Source organism: Haliaeetus leucocephalus, unplaced genomic scaffold (assembly GCF_000737465.1).
Source record: "Haliaeetus leucocephalus isolate CR32 unplaced genomic scaffold, Haliaeetus_leucocephalus-4.0 Scaffold110, whole genome shotgun sequence".
Classification (NCBI taxonomy): Eukaryota; Metazoa; Chordata; class Aves; order Accipitriformes; family Accipitridae; genus Haliaeetus; species Haliaeetus leucocephalus.
In genome coordinates, this window is record NW_010972546.1 from 2,155,332 (window position 1) to 2,177,805 (window position 22,474).

General features: G+C 45.9%; 1 protein-coding gene across 1 annotated transcript; it reads right to left on the reverse strand.

Annotated features, from left to right (window-relative positions):
- Positions 1-10,702: 10,702 nt before the first annotated feature.
- Positions 10,703-20,040, reverse strand: CCR7 (chemokine (C-C motif) receptor 7). The gene is made up of 3 exons (XM_010585568.1): positions 20,031-20,040; positions 13,518-13,567; positions 10,703-11,767 (listed from the first exon to the last, which is right to left on the reverse strand). The coding sequence occupies exons 1-3, from the start codon at positions 20,038-20,040 to the stop codon at positions 10,703-10,705; spliced, it is 1,125 nt and encodes a 374-aa protein (XP_010583870.1).
- Positions 20,041-22,474: the final 2,434 nt, after the last annotated feature.

The window sequence follows — 22,474 nt, forward strand, 5'->3', positions numbered from 1 at the left end:
GAGGCCTTGTGGGGAAAAATGTGCGTTTGTAAAGTTCATTTTAAAAAAAGCTTCTTTTTTTCAGCTGCCTGAAAATCACAGCTCCCTCGCTCGGGAAGGGGCTGCCCTCTGCTCATGCTGCTGCTCACGCAGCTGAACTCTTAAGCAGCTGCAGCGTAGTTTCCTGCAGTGTCGTAAGTGGCAGGAGGTGACTGGAAAAGGCCATTTATGTTTTTCAAAGTCGTCTAGGAAATTGGGGTACGAAGCTAGTGGAAGGTGATACACGGAAGACGTCATTTTTATGGGAAGATGTGAGAAACATTGTGAAGTTTAGCATTTAAAATGGATTATTTAAATCACATGGAAAAGGCATGGGCAGTCTGATTCAGAGGTCAAAATAAAGCGAATCAAAGCCATTTTAAAATTTCCTACAGAGGACTTTAATATGATTCAACTAATACTGTTTGAACCCATGCCTTTATTTCAGGGGTAAGTTTTCCTGAGTTTTTGCTGGAGTCCCGGCTTGGTGGGTGCAGGGTACAGCGTCTGCGGTGGAGCATTTCTCAGCCTTTCCCACATGGTGTCAGCATCTCTCAACCAGAGGGCTGTGGTTGGTCCTCTTTGCTTGCAGATTTACCCGGGCCGTAAGCAGACATCAGAAGTTTGGCTGGGAGCCTTCTCCCAAGAAGAATGTGCTTTTTCATCTCCTGGGTGACTGAAGGCAAGAGGAGAGGAGAGCAGCTTGGAGGGAAGGACGCGGAGGAGATCATGTCCCTGCTCTCTTAAGAAATCACAGCTTTCTGTCTCCGCTCTCTGCGGGTTACTGGTGCTGTGTAATGACAGCAACCAAAAGAGGACTGTGACCGTGAACTTGCTCTGGATGTGCTGTGGGTCACTTGGAGCCCAGCTGGGCTGTTGTGTCTTTACAGAGGTTATCACCTCTGGGCCAGAGGGTGTCACCCCCTGACCTGGGGAGGTTGCCAGTGCATTGTGAGAGTGCTTTCTGTTCCCTGTCTTTGCATATAATCTGTATTTTTTGTCTTTAGATAGCTTCCCCTCGCAGGAAGGAGAAGGTGTTTTTGTCTTGGTTACTAGTCACTGGAACTTCATTTCGTAGTGAGTTTCAGGCCACGTGCCGTGACCGACAAACTTGACACGCGTCTGCAGGAGGAAATGCCTTCTGAGGAAAGACTCTTTTTGTATTGCTGATTATAAAGGGAATTAATTTCCAAGCTGAAGATCACCGTTACTGCTTGGCAAGGAGATACCGCCCTCCTTCCCACCGTGCCGTACGGGATCTGTAAGGCATGGCCAGTTGTCAGAGCCAGGAGGTGTCTCAGACACATCCAGGGTCCTCTTTGCTTCTGCTTCTCCTGCTCCTCTCCCACCATGCGTATCTTGCGTGGCTGGAGGGAAGGTGTAATGTCAGTCGTGCAACACATTTGAGACACGGCTGGGTTTTGACTGCTCCTAACGGGCCGGCTAGACCGTGATCCTGAGGGAGATGTTACCACCGTGGTGCCAGTCAGCAGGCTGTGGAGCAGGGACCCGTCTGCTCAGGTTGAGCTGGTGCAGACCACGTTGTGATGCCCTGCGTGCTCCCCGCCGTAGCTTTGGAGCAGGTCCCTGGGGTGGGCGTGTAGCAGAAGCCCTAAATCGCCAGAGAGGAGCAGCTCTTCTGCAGAACTTGTGTCTTGTTAGTTTATCATCTCCGTGCCCTCTTGTGCAGGAGCGGCAGTGGCCCCGGTGCTGGGGCAGGAGAGCTGCGCGGCACGACTGCGGTGCTGCGGGACGATGCTCCGCCATCTTCTCAGGCACAGGGCGAGACGGCGTGGCGGGTGCACGTCCAACGGCCGCGGCCCACGTAATGCCCCAAACAGGATCCCCAGCTGAGGAGGCAGGCTCCGGCGGCGTTTCATGTTTTGCTTGTGATGGCGTGGAGACCTTTTCTGTTGTTTGTTATCGGCAGCACGCTTCAAAACAGCCTCCATGTCTCCGGCTGCACGCCTCTCGGCTGTTTGTGAGGTTGTGCAGGCGGCGCTGGCACGTGAGGGGTTGCTCATTTGTAGATGGGTGTGGAGGCCCGCCAGAAGCTGCTGGCAAATAAAGGCGTTTTGATGAGTCTTGTAAGGATCTGGTTACTTGCCAGGTCTGCTGCAATCCCACCCAAAGCCCGGTGGAAGCCACGTCTGTTGGGATGCGGCTCTGCGACATTCAGTGACCCTCATCCGCTGCATGCGGTCGGGTCATGACATTGGAGCAGAAGCACTGTAGCTACCTGTGACCCTCCAGCAAGGCAGACGAGTACTAACTGTGAAAGTGTTAAACCTCTTCAAAGGAGTCTTGTGCAACTCCTTGTTGAAGAGCAGGGCTGAGCTGCAGAGTGGCAATTGCTGCTGGCTGTGTTAGTCATCCAGAAAGAGACTTGTTTTTCCTTCTCCCCCTCCCTGCCCTGGCACAGGGGTAGAGATTCTTTCTCACTGCGTAGCGTGGCCAAAACTTAGAAGAAGAAACATGTTATCTCCAAGGGAATCAGTCAACTCTCCCCTAAAAACATGAGCTTGTATTTGTGCAGCTCTGGTGGCGAGATTTTGCTCCGGTGGTGTTGCATTTTGCTGCGATAGCCCCCGGAGCCTGAAACCAGTTCTGCTGGGGAACCTGTGCAAAAGTGCACGCGTGTGTGCATTCACACCTCATTCCACATTAACGTTCGCATGTAGATGGGTGATTCCCTGCAAATAAGATGCTAAGCGGTGGGTATACTACGCAAACCTGCAAGGTTGTGCTGACTACTTGTGCTAGTTACACCGATAAACCAGAGAGAGCGGAGGCCTTTGTACCCGCCAGTCACCATCTGCGGTGGGGTGGTGTGCTCCTGCTGCAGGGGGGAATATTTACTTTACTTTTCTTGTAATTAAAATTGGTAAACCAGAATGCTTAAATTTCTGGACCGCAAGAAGGCCTGCGGGATCAGGATCTGAGGGAGTCACCAGTGATATCTTGGTCAGACAAAGGTTTTTTGGATGTTCAACCTGGCACCTTCATTTTCAGACAGTTGTATGGGAAATAGGTTGCCTTTTGTTGGGCGTGTGAAGTGTAAAAGCTCTAGTGTCTCTTGGAAATGAAGGCTTGAAGGAGTCTTTGGAAAAGGCACTTTGACTTGTGAGTCACTTCTGCTTGCGAAGTTTTTGGTTTTTACTACCTGGTTAGTTAAGAGCACTTTAAGAGCACCTTTTCCTTCTCTGGAGCATTCAGCCACTTGGAGTTTGGTTGTTATATGAGTATAAACCAGGACATAGTCCCAGAGGAGCACAGCTTTTGAGTTTTACACTGCTGTGTAGCCTTCAGGACAGGTGGGGACTGGAAAGTAGCTGCATTTGTCACTGTCCTGTCACTGCGTGGGGCTCTGCAGCAGTTCTGGGGTTCTTTGAGCCTTAACAGACACCTACATGAAATCCGTCTGCTCTTGTTGCAAACCCAGTAAAACTCTCAGCACCTAGGGGAGAACATACTAGGTGGTTTCTCTTTCCTGTGCTTTTTCAGAAGTATACTTGGTTGCATGTGCATAGCCATTGGGATTTTACCTCCTCTTCTCTCTCTTATGTTACATAACATCAAAAATTCGTACCAGCTCCCAAGGTAATGCAGAGGCTTTTCATGAAAGGTCCTTTTGCTTTCAGTGGGTTTTAGTTCATGCTCCTAGTTAAAGAAGAAGGAACTAGAGTCGATGGGAGAAGTTCTGATTTTGGTACAGGGCAGTGTGTGCAGAGTCTGAATCCTGGAAGGCCTTTTGAACTGTTGTACTGGAAATTATTTGGTCTTTTCTTATCCTGCAAGATGATTCTAGACATTAGAATTGTCCTTCAGTCACAGGAATTTCCCAATAAAGCACATAATCACTCAAGAATTAGGGTTTTGTGCAACAGTGCTCATCAGCAAAGAAAGTAAATATCTGCTTGCTATCTTATTTTAGACAATTGAATTAAAAAAAACAAAGCAGCAGGAAGGGAAGTTAGAGTTTCGGTTCCTGCAAGCTGAAGATTTGCATGGGTTCAGCAATGACAAATATATGAGATCATGCCTAGATTGGCTCTGCATCTGCCATGCATGTGGTGAAGGTGAACCGAAAGTCTTCATACTTGTTAAGACCTGAATAAGATTTTTGCAATGAGCTGTAGCAGTGACAGGTGTTTGTTTAATATCAAGAAGATTTGACTCCCTGCTTGGGTAATACTCTTAGCTCTGTGAAGAACTGGGGTCTTACTGAAAGACGAAAGTGAAAAATAACTTTCAATGCAGGTTGGAGATAGGTTAGCCTGCTGCCCAGAGCTGTGCGTGTGCATACTTGAAAACTTGCAATTTCTACAAAATCTAAACACGTGAGGTCGTCTTTCTGGTTTCAGCGAGAGGGCGGGAAGGTTCCCATACATGGTATTAGTAACAGAGGTAGGTACACTCCTGTTACTACATTTTATGTCTATTTTAGCGCTTGGGGAGGAAGTGCAGCATTGACTCAGGTCACTGAGGAGCAGAGCTAGGGATACGACCAGTATTTTCTAAGTCTTGTCTGAAGTTTTAACCGTTGGATCAGACTGATCTTCCTTCCCCCTTGCGGTACCACTACTGGCAACATGCAAACATTGAAGCTACCTTGGCCATGCATCCTTTGGGTGGAACTGCGCAGTGCCAGTCCGAAGGTTCATGCCAGCACAAAGGGGCAGTCAAGCAGGAAAAGGCCTGATAGAGAGCAAATACTGCTAGGTGATCTTTTTTTTTTTCCTCCTTTAGTCGGCCACCTTCTTTTTTTCATCTTCTTCCATCTTTCTCATTCTTACCTTTTTGTACTGTGCATTTGGCTATTGATACAGATCACCACAAGGAATAAATTGCCCATTTTGGGAAGTGCATCTAAGAAAAATTCAGCAAACCCCTGTTAAGATCCTATCCCTTTGTGTATCTTCTGTTTTTATGGTCAGCCACATTTGAAGCTAGAGAGTTATTCGATATGTTACACGTCCATTCTCTTCTCTTTTCCAGCCCCCCCAAAGCATACTCTTACCACACCGGGGGCTGTAAGGTGGTTTAGTAGTGGACTGTGCTGCTGTCATTAAATGCAGCATGATGCTGTTTTTCTAGTTATTTTTCCTTATATTCCAACTGTGTGTTCTGGTCCTGTCCTTTGTGCCAAGAGTAGGCTCTGAGCTGGTCCTGCCACCTTCTAATCCACCAAAAGTCTCTACTTTTCAGTCTGGTCAGGCCCTTTGATCTAGTTGCTTTGAGGTTAGGAGGCTGCTTGTGATGATAGAAACAAGGAGCAGCTGAGGTCTCAGCTGACTTCAGTTTCCCCAGATCCATCTCAGGTAGGAGGGGAGAAATCTCTCCCCTTGGAGAGAAAACCTACCACTGGAGGTGGCCCCCAGGCAAGGCAGCTCTTCTGACAAGCTGGGGAGGAAGAGAATTGGCTGCGCAAGAAGTTCTCCCCCGAGATCTGACGCTTTCACGCCCGGAGCAGGAGTTTGGGTTATTTTTCCATATAGAAGAAGATGTGAGGAGAGGAAACCATAGCCCACTCTCAGCTATTCTGATGGTTGCAGCATGCCACCACCCTTCCTCATCACCCACATGCATTATTTTTAGGGTTTGTTTGCCTCGCTTAACTCCAGCTCATTCTTTCTTAGGGTGACAAAGACTTCCCTCCCACAGCTACCCAGGTGGCACATCAGAAACCACAGCTGTGCCTGGAGCAGCTTCCCCTTCGACTGTCACGTTAATCAGTTCGTTCACCAGCAAGTGATGGGAAGCAGTGCCTGGGACAGCACAAGAAGGGAGAGGACAAACCAATGTCTGCGCTGAGATGGATGGGAGCAACTGCATTTAGTGAAGCCTCATTCCAGTTTACCTCCTCCTAATTCCAGTTTACCTCCTCCTAATTCCAGTTTACCTCGTGCCCAGCCCAGATCCATTGGGCGCTGAGGGCTTTTAAACCGTAACTTAAAAATACACACTAGCACACGTGCATGGAAAAAGAACTGGCAGGGAATGAGAAATGATGAGCGGTGATACTTTATTTGGAGCAATAAGGAGTCCAGGGCTTCTGAGCGATGAAGAGGTTTCCCACAATGACTTGGAGAAGGGCTTGCAGGAACCACCTGGAGTCTGCATGACTGTGACTAGGTGGTGGATGTCTCTCCTGCTTTTGATGTGGTTTATTGCACACCGGTGGCCCCTTTCTGTAACAAGGGCCAGGTTTTTTTAATTGACATTCTAAAGAAGATTTAAAAGGGAAATTGGCCCTAGTCTCTCAGGGTGCTGTGAAAGGAAGCTTCTTTTTCTGTCTTGCTGGTAAAAGGTACTAAAATGGATTAAATCTGTCCTAGAAATGCACCTTTTTTTCCTGTAACAGGTTCTGTGTAATTTGGCTGGGATATTTGTGGCCTAAGGTGTGATGTGGGGTGGTTGCTTGGGCTGAGTTTTACTGGTTTAAATTAAGGTTGTAAGTTGGAGCCTCTGTTTTCTTAAAATTCAGGAACTTTCCTGTTCAAAAGCTTGGCTCACAGTCACCTCTGAGAAGTACAGGCCATTTTTAAAAGCATGGTGGCTTTCTGCAAATCCTGGGTTCTGTTTCATATTTTGTATGATCTGGTTCAGAGTTCCTGTTTCAGCAGGCTGCATCTCTTGCACAAATGAGCCCCTTGGACTCAGGGCAGTTGAGACATCTGACGTAGTTGTGGTAAGCAAGACCTAATGTTTATTTAAGGAGCCTTGGGTTTAGGCTGTCATTATTTAGAATGGTATTGTGGTGCTATGGTCTTGAGATGCTCCGTATCACTGCTTGAACTTCTGGGCCGGATGCTGAAACTAGCCTAATACTTTCTTTCTAGGGAGAAAACATGAGACATGCATTGTTTAGTGAAAGCAGAAATGGTCCTTAGTTTTGGCACTCAAATACCAAGCTTCATGTATTCTGGTTTTCTTTGAGGTTCCTTCCTCTTTGATTCCATGGTTGCAATTATAAGACACTGCTTGTAAAGGCTATTGATCATCCCTGTGTGCCTTGAGGCATAAATTAACTGGGGAGGTCAGGAAGAAATGTTCTGTGCGTGTTAATCATGCTACATTGGCCTGTTTGAGTTGCAGAGCTGGATTAGATAGGCAGCTCATCTAAAATAGCATGACAATTACTGCTCTTACATTGTATATAGGTGTTCTAGCCACCAGAGCTGTGGTCACTGCCTCCCTCTGTGTGCAATTTGCACAGTAATATGGTATTTCATTACTGACTTTTAAAATTTAAAAGTCAGCAATAAAATGTTACAACATAAAGACTTTTCACATAAACATTGATAAGTAGCCATCAGGTATATTCAGTAGTGGAGCAGTGTTAAGGCAGTTGGGTTAATGGTTAAAGTGAAGGCTGCTACTTAATCTATTGATGACTTGTTTACTGAATAATTCCTCAACAGATGAAGTAAACCAAATTTTTTTCTACTTTAGTTTATTTTACATGCTCTTTTTCCTGCAGGGCAGTACTGACATGAAGCTAGGCTGATCAACAAACAGCTCTTGACAGGACCAGAAGGATACGATATGAACTATTATGATACATAAAAGATATGTCCTATGGAGGAAATGCAATGGAAAAACAAAGGTACTTTTAAAAAAATTGTTATAATTTATTTTCCACAAATGGCAAAATACAGTCAGTTTTCACACTTCAGTGAGGAATCTTGAGTTAGGATCTTAGGCCAATGTTAAGATGATTCATCTAAATAAGTGGCCAATTTGTTTTGCCCGTTAAATTTATTTTTTTTAAAAAAGCCATGCAGTCTGAAGTCACTGCTGTCTTGTTGAGGAGGCACCAGATGCAGCTGTCCCAGATGATGCTTTTAGTATTTCATTTGTATGGAAGCAGCTGCATGTTTTCATATTTAGAATACCTCTAGTCAATAAAGACCTGAAGACTTCTCAGTTTGTAGAAGGGGAATGGCTTTTATCAAATGGGAGACAAGTACAATTACATGTTTTGGTGAAGCAATTTCCTTGCTAGAATAAGTTAGGTGAATGTATTTTGCATAAAAAGTTTTAGTTAAAGCAGTGTATTTTCAGGGTACATTCATGTACATACTTAACTTTTTCTGTGTAAAGCAGCTTTAACATATATGAATATACATTAAGAATATATTGTTACTGATGAAGAAAACTAAAAAGACCCTGTATTATGGGTGTTCCTTGCTCTGGCAAAGTTCTCGTTAGCCGAGTGTCTTTCCTGAGTAAGGACTATAGGAACAAACCAAGAACAAATAACTATTCAGTGTCAGTTGTAACCCCCCATTTCATATAACAGAAGCAGCACTTCTGTACATGTTACATGGGCATTATAAAAGAAAATGCGTTAAACGGTTGCATAGGATTGTACTTCAGCATAGACAGGTAATGCGGAGCGGAATGTGCTTTCTTCCTGAATCCCAGCTCTCGACAAAATCCCATACCCCAGAGCCACGTGGTTAATGAAGAAGAATTTATTTCATTATGATAGCAGCTAGCTATATAACTGGCAACACTGTCTCAAAACCATCTAATGGAATTCTTTCCTTGAAAGGTTGATTTTTAATTGTCATGTCTCTAAAGCAATGTTTTTTGACCTATGATCCAGAGAGTTCCCTGTATCACTCCTAATGGATCCACGTGTGGTATTGAAAAGAGTATAAATGGCTTTTTAGTAAGTGTGTTTTGCTCTGCATGGCTCTGAATGTCCACTGGAACATGCCTTACAGTTTCCACAAAGCTGTTCAGCTGCTGCTCTGGAGGGTGAGGCTATGTACCTCTGCTGAGTTAGCCTGCTCCTGTCCAGCACCAAGAGCAGTACCTGGCCAAGACCTTTCGCCATTGACATCTGGCTCTAGGGAGACCTGCGCGCTATGGGGATTAGAGCATACAAGTCAGTAACAGATGCACAAACAATTGCAGCAGCTCTTCCCCAGTTGACATTCAGATGTCTGAGGACGGCAGTTCCCAGGGTATTCATCTGTCGGTAGGAATCTTCTCTCTTCTAGTAAATGCACCAACTGGCATTACATTCTGGGCTTCTTTTCAAGGTCTTATTTTACATGACAATAATCTGTTGTTCAGCTGCCATGTTCCTTTCAAGTACGTGACCCTGGCAGTAATCTTCAGCACGTGACTGTCCTTTGCATTTAAATCAAACCACAGTGAATGGCATCTTTATTAGCACTGACAGTATGAATGCAAAACACATTTTCAATAGCTTATAAGTGAAATACATATCTGACTTAAAAGCCAGCTGCTGAAGTCCTTCTAGAAAGACATGTTGATCGAGAGGGGAGAAGAAAACCCACATTCTTGTTTATCTCTTGAGGTTGGCAAGCAATAGCACAGAAGGCTCACACGTGTATGTGAAAATTGGCAGACTGTGTCTGCAGCAGCCAATAAAGCTAGGTATGAGCAAGCTTCAGATACTGGTGGACTGAAGTGTTTGGACCATGGGTGTTTTGTCTTAAGAAATGCATATGGATTTGCCCTGGGCTTGAATCTTTAAAATTCTGAGGATTCTGGCACCAGTCCACTAAAACACATGCTTTATATCAAGTGAATGAGTAAAACAGTCCCTCAGCATGTCAGGAGTAAGGATGACATTGGGCCAGGCTGGATGGCTGAGTGATAAAAATGTATTTTAAGCACCTGGCTGAATTGGTGCAAAGTGTCTGTTTCTTAGTTCAAGTTTGTATGTTTGGTGATTGGAAAGACATCAGTTATTTGGAACTTGTAACTAACTTGTCTTTCTGCAAAAAGTTTGAATCTAAACTGTGCTAGCTAACCCTGCATCAGCCTTGTGCAGGCAGATGCCCTTTTAGAAGCTAAAGGAGACTTTATTTCCGGAGTGGAGCAGCATTTCTAAAGAATTCAAGTCAATGTTGGGACGGAATAACTTGCAGTCCTTAGGATGCTCCTTCTTTATAGGTGAAACACCAGATATAGGCAGAAGTGAAGTAGAATTTGTACTTTTCCTAACAAACATATGAGTTGCCACAATTATATACAAAGTTATTGAAATTATGTATATCATATGTATGGATTTCGTATTACTTACGGAAATTTCTGACTTTTCGTGGGGGAAGGCAGAGCAGAGAGTTGTGTGCTAGCATACTTCACAGCTTCTGTTAATTTGTATTATATTGGATTAAGCTTGGAGCCTGAGGCTGCTGGTGCTGTTTTGTCCTGAAGACTGAATCAGTGCAATGGGCATCATTTTTGTAGGTATGGAAGAGCAATATGTAGTCTTGGTAAAAGCAACATTCAAAGCAAGGATGATGCTCTTGGAAGTTCAGCTCTAAAACAAGCAAGTCTGTTGCACAAATGTCTGTTTGTCTTGGTATTTGTTGCTTTTAGGGAAAATGTTCTATTTTGAGCATTACTCATTTTGACTAGGAAAGACTAAAATAAAGGTGAAATGACGTGATATGTTCTAGACTCACTGGTCTCCCTCTCCCTTACTTTGCTATTAGTCGCAGCTTTATTGAAGTCTCTCCATCCACGAGAGTGTTGGCTAGCAGGGCTCATTGCCTGAAATATGGGGAGGCTCCTGGGTTTTCCTCTTACAGCTGTCTTTCCTACAGTAGTGGCAGGTCTCGCTCTACCAGTAATTCAGAACAGAGGAAGTGTACAAAACAATTCCAGCTCGGTCAAAGTCTGCCTGGAGCTCGGCTCATGGGGAGAAGGTGGTAGTTGTCTCTGTCTCCATGGCAAAGGAAAACCTCTTGCTCTCACGGCAGGTGGACAGCTGCCAGAGGCGCTCCTGGCTCAGGCAGCCCAGCTCCTTCAGAAGCTTGAAGAGGTCGTTGCGGAATTTGACGCCGATGAAGGCATAGAGGAAAGGATTGAGGCAGCATCGGAAGCAGGCCAGAGTGTAGGTCACGTCATCTGCCATGTCAAGCTGCTTGCTCTCCTCACACGAGCTGGTGTGGTTGAAGGCTGAGATGGTCTTGGCCAGCATGACACCATTGTAGGGCAGCTGGAAGACAACAAAGACAATTACCACAGCGATGATGACCTTGATGGCTTTATTCTTCTCGAAGTTGCGGGCCTGGAGTAATGTTTTGATGATGATGAGGTAGCAGACGGACATGACAACTAGGGGAAATAAGAAGCCAAAAACCATCTGGGACACTTTGATGCCAGTGTTGAAGGTCTGCAAGTCGTTAGCGATGATGGAACAACGGGGATGGTTGTCTGAGTTATTTACACCGCTGTGAACCAGCTCGGGGATTGAGAGGATGAAGGCCAGGAGCCAAATGAGGATGCATGTGACCTTGCTAATGAATATCATGCGGGGACGAAAGCGGTGGGCTGAAGCAGCTTGAACAATGGCAAAGTACCTGTCGATGCTGATGGACAGGAGGAGCAGCATCCCGCTGAAGAAACTCATTTTGCAGATGCAATAGACGGCTTTGCAGGCAAACTCCCCAAAAAGCCAGTGCATGGCTGCACTTGTGGCCCAAAACGGGAGGGTCAGCAGGAAAAGGATGTCTGCCAGAGCCAGGTTTAGCAAATAGATGTCCGTCATGGTCTTGAGCCTTTTGAAGTAGATGTAGGTGAGCATCACCAGCCCATTCCCCAGCAGTCCTGTGAAGCAGATGAGGGAGTACATGGCTGGGAGGAAGGCAGCACGGAAGTTACGGACTTCTTCTTTCTCGCACAGGGTCTCGAACATGGTGTAGTCGATGGTTGTGTTGGAGTCATAGTCATCGGTGACGTTGTTCCCGGTGCAGAACTAGAACAGGGAAGAAAAGAAGAGTGTATTGGGACAGGTACTGTGCCCCTCTGTGGCCATCTCGGGCTGTGAAGCAGGCAGGAGTACCCAGCTGCAGAGAAGTCCCAGGGAGTTCCCAAGGGGTGGCTCATGCCAACATCATGAACAGAGTTGGCAAGCTCTCGTGGCTGAAAACATTTCCCATAAGTAGGGTGTGGGGTTTTTTGGGGCTCAAAGCGGGAATTCCGTGAGAAATGTTTAGTTTAGTGCTCAGCCGAAGTAACACCTGCAAACTCTCAAACGTGTGGCTGCTTTCCAGAATGTTTCAGGACCCACATACAGCTGTATGTACATAGTCAGCTGTCGGATAAAATGGGGAAAATAATACATCCTTCAGCATTCTCCTTCTCTCAGCAGGGGTAACGTTTCCTCTTGACGGACTGTACTCGTTAGGCATTTTATAACTTCAGTATTCCCTCCCTTCTCCCATCTGAGATATCCCTGTTGCTCACCTCCCCTGCTTGCTTGTGCCAGTGCTAGAAGAGGACTGCAGCGGTTGTCTTTGTAACCAGCAGCAACCTGGCATGGCAAGTGCCGGTGTCCTCCCGCGCTTTCTGGTCCCGCTGCCGCCCTGTGCCCCCCCCCCCCAGCCAGGGCTGAGCCTGCTGAGCAGGGCTGCGAGCAAAGGGCTCCGTGGGAAGACAAAGCCGGAGCCTCCCTGGGCTGTTTTTTTCTGCTAAATTAATAGAGGTGTCAATGAGACCGTGAGGAAATGCAGTGAGCGAAGCAGGAAACTGTTACCGTGCTGGCACGGACACGTTGCTGGTGTCTCATTCAGGCCCCTGCCCCTGATTTAAGTTCTGATTATTCTCGTTTCATCTTCCTACACTGTCATAACCTACAGGGCAGAGTGAGCTTGTGGTATCTCTGCCCTGCTTTTTTTGTGACTTATTAGTCTCCAGTACCTTCTCTTCATTGCACAGAGATGAAAGGTTTCCCCTGGATACCTCTACCTGTTATCACCGAATATCTTAGCTCGCTCTCCATCTCAGGCAGGCTTGGCTTTCACCACATCCTGCCTGCTCTCTGGAGGCATGCCACCAGAAGTGAAAGGGAAAAGAAACGGGCTTGCAAAACTCTCCCTGCTCTGCTGAGCCTCTCGGAGCCCGAGCTGGGGGTCATGGTGTGGTGGAGGCTGCTCCTGTGGTTGTGGGAGCACCGGGGCCGGGTCCACGGTTCAGGAGCTGGTCACAGCACAGCTCGGTGCTTTGGGTTCTCCTTCCTGCTTCAGGTTTACTCTTAGGAGGAACAGGCAGAGGAAGATGCTGAGCCCTTCCTCCTTGGGCACGCCAGCTCTTCAACACTGACCTCAGTTAAAGCCCAGCACTCTGACCAGGTATTTGCAACAAGCTGGCTCTTCGCAAGCACTCAGCGTAGGATGCTCTTGTCTTTCCTGAAAATGCTCATTTTGGTGCTAGAAGGGGACTGGGTTTTAACAGTCCAGGCCATCTTAAAATCGTAGTGTGTGTCATTGTTTTGGTTCTCTCTTTGTCTTCGCTCCTCCTGTTTGTTTTTCCTCTGGCCTCTAGCCCTGCTCTGCTGTCTCACCGCCCACCTCCGCGCAGGCTGGATCCTTAGTGTGAGCAGCCATGTCCCCATGCATCTCTGCAGGGCTGTGGGTGGCTGCTTTTTGCCTGTCAGAGTTTTCGAGATCTCTCTTTACCCACAACACAAATGCAGCTGGATTTCAACAATGTTTTTAATGTCTTACCTGAAAAATTAGAGGAAGGCTGAAAACAAGGGTGACCTTTAACTGCTTGCCTATAGAAGAAGGAGACACTGTGTTAGTGTTCATAGTTGAGTGGGGATTTCCACATGATGCTCACTTTGAAAAAGCAGTGGTAGCATACTTGACCATGGCATTCGCAACCCTGCAAAACTCCCCACAGCTGGGTAAACTAAAAGCTGATGAAGATGCTAACAGGATAACCCAGGGTCACATAACAAGTTACTGTCAGAGCACAGATTTAAGTCTTGGGAGTCTGGCCCCTCCAGGTTCATCTGTAAAGGCTGATAGCTAAGGACAGTTAACTCATGCACAGTGTACCTATTTTTATTTTATACTTTTTTTTTCCTAGACAGTCAGCAGCCTGTCTCCTGTGCCTTGTTCTGAGCTGTGAGGGCGTAGCATACTCAACCCATGTAAAAACATACAGCTGTGAGTGCAATAAATTTGGCCCAGCTGTTCCCTGACAGTGCGGTGACTGGACTGCAGAACAGGAAAGCTCTGCTCCCTGCAGGATGTACATGACTGAAGCTGGCTGAAATTTATTGCTTGTCTCTAAATATCAGAGTTGGCTTCTGCTGCCTTTGGATGTGGAGATACAGGATGCTGACAGCTGGGAGGAAAAATTCAGAGCCAGATGTGATAATGGTGAGAGCAATCTCAGACAAACAGCTCTTCCTGCTGTGGTTAGCAGAGGCATAGAAGTCAGTGAAAGCTTTCTCTTTGCTCTATTTAAAGCTTGTACCAGCATCTACCTTGGGCAGTTACGACTGAAAGTTGCTCAAGCTAGAAGGTGATGTGGCAACTGTGAGAAAGCCCTCACCTCTGTCTCTTCTGGCGCAAGCAGAAGATTTGTCCTTCCTTGAGGGAGAGTTGGCATCAGCATCCCTGTCATGCTGCTCATCCTAGGATGTCTCTCTAGGCATTGGCTAGTTCCCTGCGCTGCAGCCCCTCACTTCCCTGATGATTATCTGGTCCAGGGTCACTGAGCAAGGCTCGGGCAGAGGCAGGAGATGCCTTTGGCTCCAGCTGCCTGTTTCTTTCAGAGAGTATGGCTTTCTCCCTGTGGATAAGCCTGTTTGTTCATAAATTTGGCTGATTCCTTTGCCCATCTTGTGCTTAGCAGTTTATTGTACGCAGCTCTGTTCTGTTTCTTTGCAGAGCCCCTTTGCACCCTTCCCTTCTCTGCCGCTCTCCTGTTCAGGTCTTGCACTGGACCAGGATGGTGAACTTCCACTACTTCAGGTAATTGCAACTGTTGCACCAGTATCCCCACTTTGTCACGTGCAATAGCATCATTAATAACAGAAATAGTTACTTTTGGTATCTGTGATTGGAGAAGCTTGTTTATGTATGAGTGGGTGAGAGATCCTCAGCGACATGTGAAAAAACCCTCATACTTCTGATCCCCAGAGCTGTATGTGAGCTTCCCACTATGTCTTGTAGAAGTTTGTGCCTTGCCTTTCTCCCATATTTTCATCTTTTACACTTATGCAGCTGGGTGCTTATTTATGTTCATACACCCCTCACCTCTGAATCCTCCTGGGGGGACTCTGAAAGGTGTAATAGTGCAGTTTACAGTCAGGAATGGAGTATGCCAAGGTTGGGCTTGAGGATTAAGGGGGACTAAGTTCTGTCTGTATTTTTGGTGTGTCTGATGACTTTCACTTTGATCAGTCCCAGACTGCAGGAAGAGGTTTGGTGACTATATGGTGTAGCCATCTCACCCTTCAAACTGCTAATCTAACTTTTTTGCATATTATACACAGGAAATACACTGCAAGCCCAACCACTTAAACCTGTGTCCTGGTTTTGGCTGGGATAGAGTTAATTTTCTTCCTAGTAGCTGGTATAATGTTGTGTTTTTTAAATTCACCTGCTGGGTGAATTTAAGCAAGCCTAGACTGTAATTGCCCTCCCTGCCTGGGACACAGGCATGGGGTCCCTGACTTCTGCAAAAAAAGCCCAGCCATTGGAGTCTTTAGTCTTCAGTTCCACCTTCTTAATAGCCTGGTTTCCAGGGGACTCCTGGAGTTGGTGCTTATGTCTGCCTGTGCCTGGGTAATAATTACCTCTGCTGGCCCATCTCAAGAACATTGGGCAGGGGCTGAGGCCTCAAAGGCAATTAACTTCCTAGAAGCTGTATAAAAAGGAGGCAGAGGAGAAGAGCCACTCTCAGCCCACAGGGGAAGGGCACCAACCGAAATCTGACTCTGTCAGTGCATTGCTTGGTTTGCAGTTTTCTGTTGCCTCATGCAAAGGACGCGGTGCCGCCTAGTGCCAGGCTGATGCACCAGCTGGCCAGCCCAGGACAATTGCCCCCTAAGAGCGGTACCATCTTCCTCTGCTTTTTTTGCATCTCCCCTTCAAGCCCCAGGACCAGCCCAGCCTTTACTTAATCTGAAAAGTCATGAGCTTGCAGCCCTGGTGAGTTGCTGGTTTTTTCTTTTTTTTTTTTTCTTAACACACTGTGAAGTGACTAACGAAATAGAACTGATAAAGTGACTCAACTAATGATCCTGAAACAGTTCAGCTAAGTATCATTCCTTTGAAGATCTTCACGCTATTTTTTTTTTTTCTTCCCTCGGTTGCTGTTTCAAGTGTCTTAAATGTCAAATGATTTTTCAATATAAAAAAAGCTTGCGCTGTTTCTTCTCCTCATTCTGTCCCCCCACCTCAGCTTACGCATTTGCAAAGGCATAACCAGAGAGGCAACGCAGACTTGTGGTCCTCCTGCGTGAGTTTGTTGAGCGAGTCCCTGTGTCACCAGTTTCAGACAGACTGGATGAGACTCCCTTCTCCCTGCAGTGCTCTTAGGGGTCCAGGGCAGTGGCGGAGAGGGAGAAGCAGCAAATGAGTTGCAGAGACGAAATGAGACATACTCTGGAGTTCAATAGGCAATTTTAGGTAGCTTTCTTGACTTTTTCTTTCTTTTTTTTTTTTTTTTTTCCTCTGGCAGTTCTCTGCTGTGGGTATTTTCCTAAAGTTTTGTTCCTCAAAATATTAAGAAAAAAACCCTCTCAAAAGTCCCCACAAACAGTTGAAATAGAAACCTCATTTTATAAAAAGACAACAAAACCCCATTACAGCAAATGAGTCAGATGTGTTATAAAGCCCCATGTCAGCCCCCATGTCCCTCAGCTGGTGATGCAGTGGTTTGCTGCAGTTCTCAAAAGCATGCTCCTGTCCTGCAGGACCTGGGAGAAGGTGGAAAGGAGACTTGCTCCATGCAAATGCAAGAGGGAAGGGGTCTGCTCTCTGCTGTTGGTGGCAGGGCGTGGGGGAGAGGGGACAGTGACCCATCAGTTTTGAAAATCCTCCTCCATAGAGTAAACGCAAGAGGTGGGATTCATCCCACTGAACTATAGCCCTTGACATGTGGCTAGTTGTTTAGGCTGCCTTGATAGTAAAGGGAAAGAAATGGGTGTTTTTAAGGTATGGCTCAACTGCCATGAGGTAGGCATCTGGGGTGCAGTTCATGCCATGTTATGGCAGAAGGCTGGGTGAGTTTGGACAGATGAACCCCATCCAATTTATCTGAATCTCCCTCAGCATCAGCAACCAATCTTAAGCAACATAAAAGAAGCTGTAGTAGCAGTGAATCCCCCCCAGGTATGCCCAGAAAAGCTTCTGACAGTAAGAAATATTTGGTAGCAGAAAATCCACCCAGAGGAGGAAAGAGGAGAAGAAACACAGCCATGTAGGATGGTTAAAACTGACTGGACAAATAAAATCCTGCAGAATGAAGCACTAGGTCAGCTCCTACCCAAGCAGGTCAGGCTCTAAGCAGGGCCAGTGTGGAGGAGCAGCTGCTCACCTCTGCTGGTGCTGAGGAATGCATGAAGTGAAAACCAAGAGTTGGGAATGCTTTAGGGAGTATTGGCAAAGCTGAGCAAACCTGCTCTGGCTAAACCCTCGTGGTGAAAGAATGTTTTTCTGTTGGCCAGAATTGCAAAGCAAAAGTTTCAGTCTTGAGCACCTTAGCACGTATGTAGGCAGCGAGTAACGTACTGTTTATATCTTTAAACATGTACCGGTTTCTGGTGCCTCTTCACCATCTGTATAGTAGACTTTTGGGGAAAGAACTGGGTATTTCTGAGAAATATTAATCATACTTAAATGATACAATGACTATTGGCAGTTAACAGTTCAGTCCCTGTTCTCCCCCCACCTTTCCCCTCTACTTCTCACAACTAGCAGAGGAAAGATACCATCATTTCAGGAGTGAATAGACCCAGTGAAACATAAGTCATATTTTTATTTCATGTGTTCCTAGATCTGTTACAGAAGAAAGTTAATTATCTGCCTGCACCCCTTTTGGGAAATTGTGAATCAAAAGACAAGATAAGCAGAGGTGAGCAAGTTAAGAATGAATTTAAGTGAGCCAATCATGTTTCCTATATAACTGTTAAAAAAAAAAAAAAAAAAAAAAAAAAAAGGCAAGGAATAATGCTGTGCATCTTCCAGTGCTGTGAAATACTTCTTTTGGAATATTCCTCTGAAATACAATAGTAGGACAACCCCCCCCAAATACTGAACCCCTTAAAACAAGAAACCACAAAGCACCCACATGATGTTGCAGAGCCAAAAGTTTAAATGAGAGAAGAGTGATGTGTGGTGAGCAGGCCCCACTGGATTATGATGTGTTGGTTTGGATGCAGGGATTCCAAAATTCATGGATTTCCTAAGCCACTGATTGCCAGCAGCTGTGAGGAGTCATCCCTGAGAAGAGTTCCCTCTGCCCCTTCCCTGCTTCTGCCTGCTGGGTCCCATGGGACCCAGTACCTCCAGTGTGCACCGCTGGAGCATTCTGCATCCCCCAGCTGCTTCTCCCCAGTGTCACTTCAGAGGCTGGGAGACCCTGAGCTCCCCCTTCCCAAGGCAGCACAGGGTTCAGCACCAGCTGCACTCTATGTGGAACACCCCTCTGCTTAATCCAGAAATAGCTGCAGACCTTTCAAGAGGAGAAATCCCTGCCTGGAAAATGAGGACTAGTTTAGGGGCTGAAACAGCGGACAAAGAGACAAAAAGAAGTGGTTATTTTCCCAGCTGTACCACACTAGCTGTGTGATTTTGCATGAGCCACTTTAAGATTTTGCATCTTAATTTCTTCAAAAAAGGAGAGGGCAATAGTCCCCATTCCTGTGCTACAGTCTAAGGCACCTGTAGGGAATTGGGTGCTCAAATCTTGGTGTATTCACAGGCTGTCTCTAGCTCTGTCTGCAGCACTTCGCACAGGACATTTACACCTCCCTGCATACTGCCTGCTGCAGTGTGGGGAGGCACAGGGAACCTTCTCACATCCCAGTTAATTTAAAGCTCTGATTTGAAAATGTCACAGAGAAAAGGCAGTGACACCTCCCATTTCATCCTGTTACAAGGCTTAATTCATTACACCTGGAACAGGGCTTTACTGGGATGAACTCCATAGCTACTGTCTCATCCCTCTCACCATCCTTCTTGCAGCTCTGACCGAGCTCTCTGGCACAGAGAGGTAGCGGTTGTATTATAAACCCAGTTTGGTTAATCTGGTTATAAACTAACTTACTGACCTAGGCTATTGCATTTATTCCTCTTCCCTGCACTCCCTAGTCACACTGGGATTAGTGTTTGCAAATACTTGAGCAATAAAAAAAATAAAAACAAGCAAAAAAGGAATACATCATAGTCTTAGAGAAAAGAAGAGCCTGCATCTTATCTGCTACATCTCCAACCCACAGTGCTATTCCCCTCCTAGAGCCGCCCACCTGCTCAAGCTTCTGGAGGTTGGTGACTGCAGAGCACTGGAGTGAAAGAACAATAATAAATAGCAAAAGAAAATTTGAAACTTTCAGCGGGAAATAGAAGCAGACTGTCTTGTGCCTCCTGGGCTAATGGGATGTCATGTACCAAAGAAAAGAGGCTTCTCTTGCTTACTTGCTCGTCTCTGCGTGCTTTGTGATGGGGTAATCTGTGGTAATACAGACCCATAACAAATGCACTTACTCAGCGCTGTTCCAGCTTGGAGCAAGCGCAAACCCATAATTTTTGCAGCAAAGTTTTATTGCTGCAGTAAAGATATTCATTAATAGAAACAATTTGCAAAAGACTGGACAGACTTAGCCAACAATAAACTTAGATGTACTTGCTCCTAATTCCTTGATTTATTCACTGAATTAAAATATTGCCAAGGAGATAGCATTCTCTTTTTTTTTTTTTTTTTAATGTTTTATTAAGAACATAGAAGAAAAGGTACAAATTATGTGAGAAGAGCTCATTTGCTTTGGGACAAAATAGCTCCCTGAAATTGCCTCCAAGCCTATTTTTTCATGTGTGTGTTTCTGAAGTAGAGTTGTAAAAAAGAACTTTACTATTAAAAAAATATATGAGGAAGATGAAAGTCTTTTATATTGTTTAAATAGTCTGTTAAAAGTGCTTCATCTATGTGTCATAGGGCATGAATTTGGCATTATTAATAAAGCTGAAGACAAAGCCAGAGGCTGCAGAACAGGTACTCACCACCATCCATGGTCTTGTTTCAAACAGAGGTGAAGTCACAAGGTTAGCAAGAGCATCGTATGCTCCAGCGCAGCCTCAACGCACCGCAGCTCCTGCCAGAGACCCTTTTTGGGAAACTCTGTCTTTTATACTTCCTGCACCTCTGTGAGAAGCTTGTGACACACCCTGGCGTCACTGACATTTACCAGACCCTCCTCCTCCTCTGTGTGCTTTCACTAATACAGGGACGTTGTGCTGTGTGCCACGCTGCCTTCAGACACTCGGGGTGTTCAGGTGCTTCCTCAGCACATGCAGCCAAGGGCTGCGGACGAGCACTTTTTAATGAGACTCAGTGAAATGAAGTGGGTTCTGCTTTTGCACTGACACGTGAGAAATTGTGGTGAAGGGGCAAGAGGAAAGAGTCTCCTTTCTTGTTATCTCTCCTCTCCACGGCAGATCCTGCTTCACCTGCCAGAGCATCCACCAGAACCCAGTGCTGTAGGAAACAGGACAATTCCCATCTCCTCCGCCAGACCCTTTCTGGGGAAGGTGTTCAACTACCACATGAAAAATCTCAGTGTGCAGGATTGCTAGTGCTGAGCATCCCCATGCCCTTCTCCCACACGCTTGCAGCATCCTTTCTAGATTATCAGCAGCTCAAGTGAGTAAGTGGACTTTCCCCCCGCTTTCTGCTTTTGGGTGGTTTTGTGTTACCATCTGCTGAGTATCAGCATGCATCATCTTCCTCAAAAGATTTTTGCGCTTCTGCGGTTACTGCAGAAGTTTCAAACCTCAGGACATAGCCCCGGGAGGACCTGCAGCACTGTCAGCTCTGGTCGCTGCCTTGACAGGGAGTCACTTCATCCAGTCCTGTTCCTAAATTGATCGGCTTCAATACAAATCAGTGGCTTTTGTTTTGTTGCTGTCAAAGGTGGACCCCTGCTCTTGGAACAAACTCCTCTAACAGGTAGAAACATCACCAGCTCCTCATGAACTTGCTGTCCTTCCAAGATGACTCAAAAGTATTTGCTTTGGCATCTTGTCCTCTGCATCTTCTTCTTACAATGTGTCAATGCTGTTACTGCAGCTGAGACTGATGAAAAAATAAAGCATCACAGGATGAATCCCAGATAGAGCTTACAATCCCTAACTGGTTCAAAAGCACCTGGCACTTATCCTGCAGTTACACACGCCGGTCACCTGCGCAGTGCTGGAGGAAGGTGAAGCAGCTCAGGATGGACCCAAATGAGCCAGTTCACTGAGCAGGAAACTTCCAAAACCATCCAGAAAGACCAGTCTCATGGGAGAGAGAGAACACAACTCAGGCAATGTTTATGTGGCTGGGAAACACATAAAGAGGCACTATTCTGCTTCAGCAAATTGAAATAAAGGAAAACCTATGCTACCTGTGTTCCATTTAGGCCAATTTAGAGATAATCTGTTTACTCTGTATCAGACAAGTAACTGTGTAGTTAAATAGCTATTATAAAGTGCCAGGCAGCTACTGTCTGGCTCTCATGAATCACTGTCCTTTTCAGGGTAATCTGATCCATGTCTTAATTATTTGACTATTATATGGGATACGTATTACAAGGAGCAGTTAAGTTGTGTTAAATGAGTTGATCAGTTACATCAACACCAGCACTTCAGCCCTGCTGCTCGTACAAACTTCGGAGGCAGAATCCAGCTCACTGCAAGTAGCTTCAGCCAGCATCCAAGCAGAAGTCATTTTGGGAATGATGCCTTTCCTAAGCATTAAAACACTACAAGCCGTGAGTATTTGGTAGTCCGTGGCTCTTGGGAAGAGTAAGAACTTTTCACTGCTGGGGAGAGCCAATTTGTTTCCCCCAGCACAGTATTGTTAAAAACCCCAACATTACGGTGGAATGTTTCTATTCAAATTATTTTACGATGGTGTAATGGCTAACCGCAGCCAAAAGAGAACTTCAGTAGAATTTGAGTACATGTAAGAGTCTGATCCTATAGGCAAGGCAGCAAGCGATTGGTAGTTTTAACGTCAACTACTTCAACATGAAGCCACATGTTTCACTCCCTAGCTCTCTCAAGCCCAAACTGAATATATCTGAAGTGAAGGATCCCATGGGTGGTCTCAGATCCTATGTAAACACCCATCCAGAGTTTCAGGCCTTCCTTAGACATTGCGTCAGCCCCGCTGTCAATTAAAAACCTCAATGTTTCCCTCTCAGTACGCCAGTGCCACTGTGGTTCTGATCCCATCCTGGGGTATTTCATGTATAGGATGCTGAGGCTTGAAGACTATCAGCATTTTTATCTGACTTCACAGAAGGTGACCGACACTTTCCTTAGCACTCTCTAAGCACACATCACCGGCTTTTAGGCACACTCGCTTTTGACTTATCTCAGTAGGCAGGTGCAGTTCACATCTCTGTGACTCTATTTATTGCTCTGTTTTCCTTTTGTTCATCAATTATCCAAGCAGGTAC

What these genes read in the sequence shown, in the direction of transcription:
- CCR7 (XM_010585568.1), bottom strand. An exon ending in GCCTTCCTCTAATTTTTCAG is followed by an intron (nt 11,768 to 13,517) that starts GTAAGACATTAA and finishes TCCCTGTTCTAG; the next exon opens with TTCTGCACCGGGAACAACGT.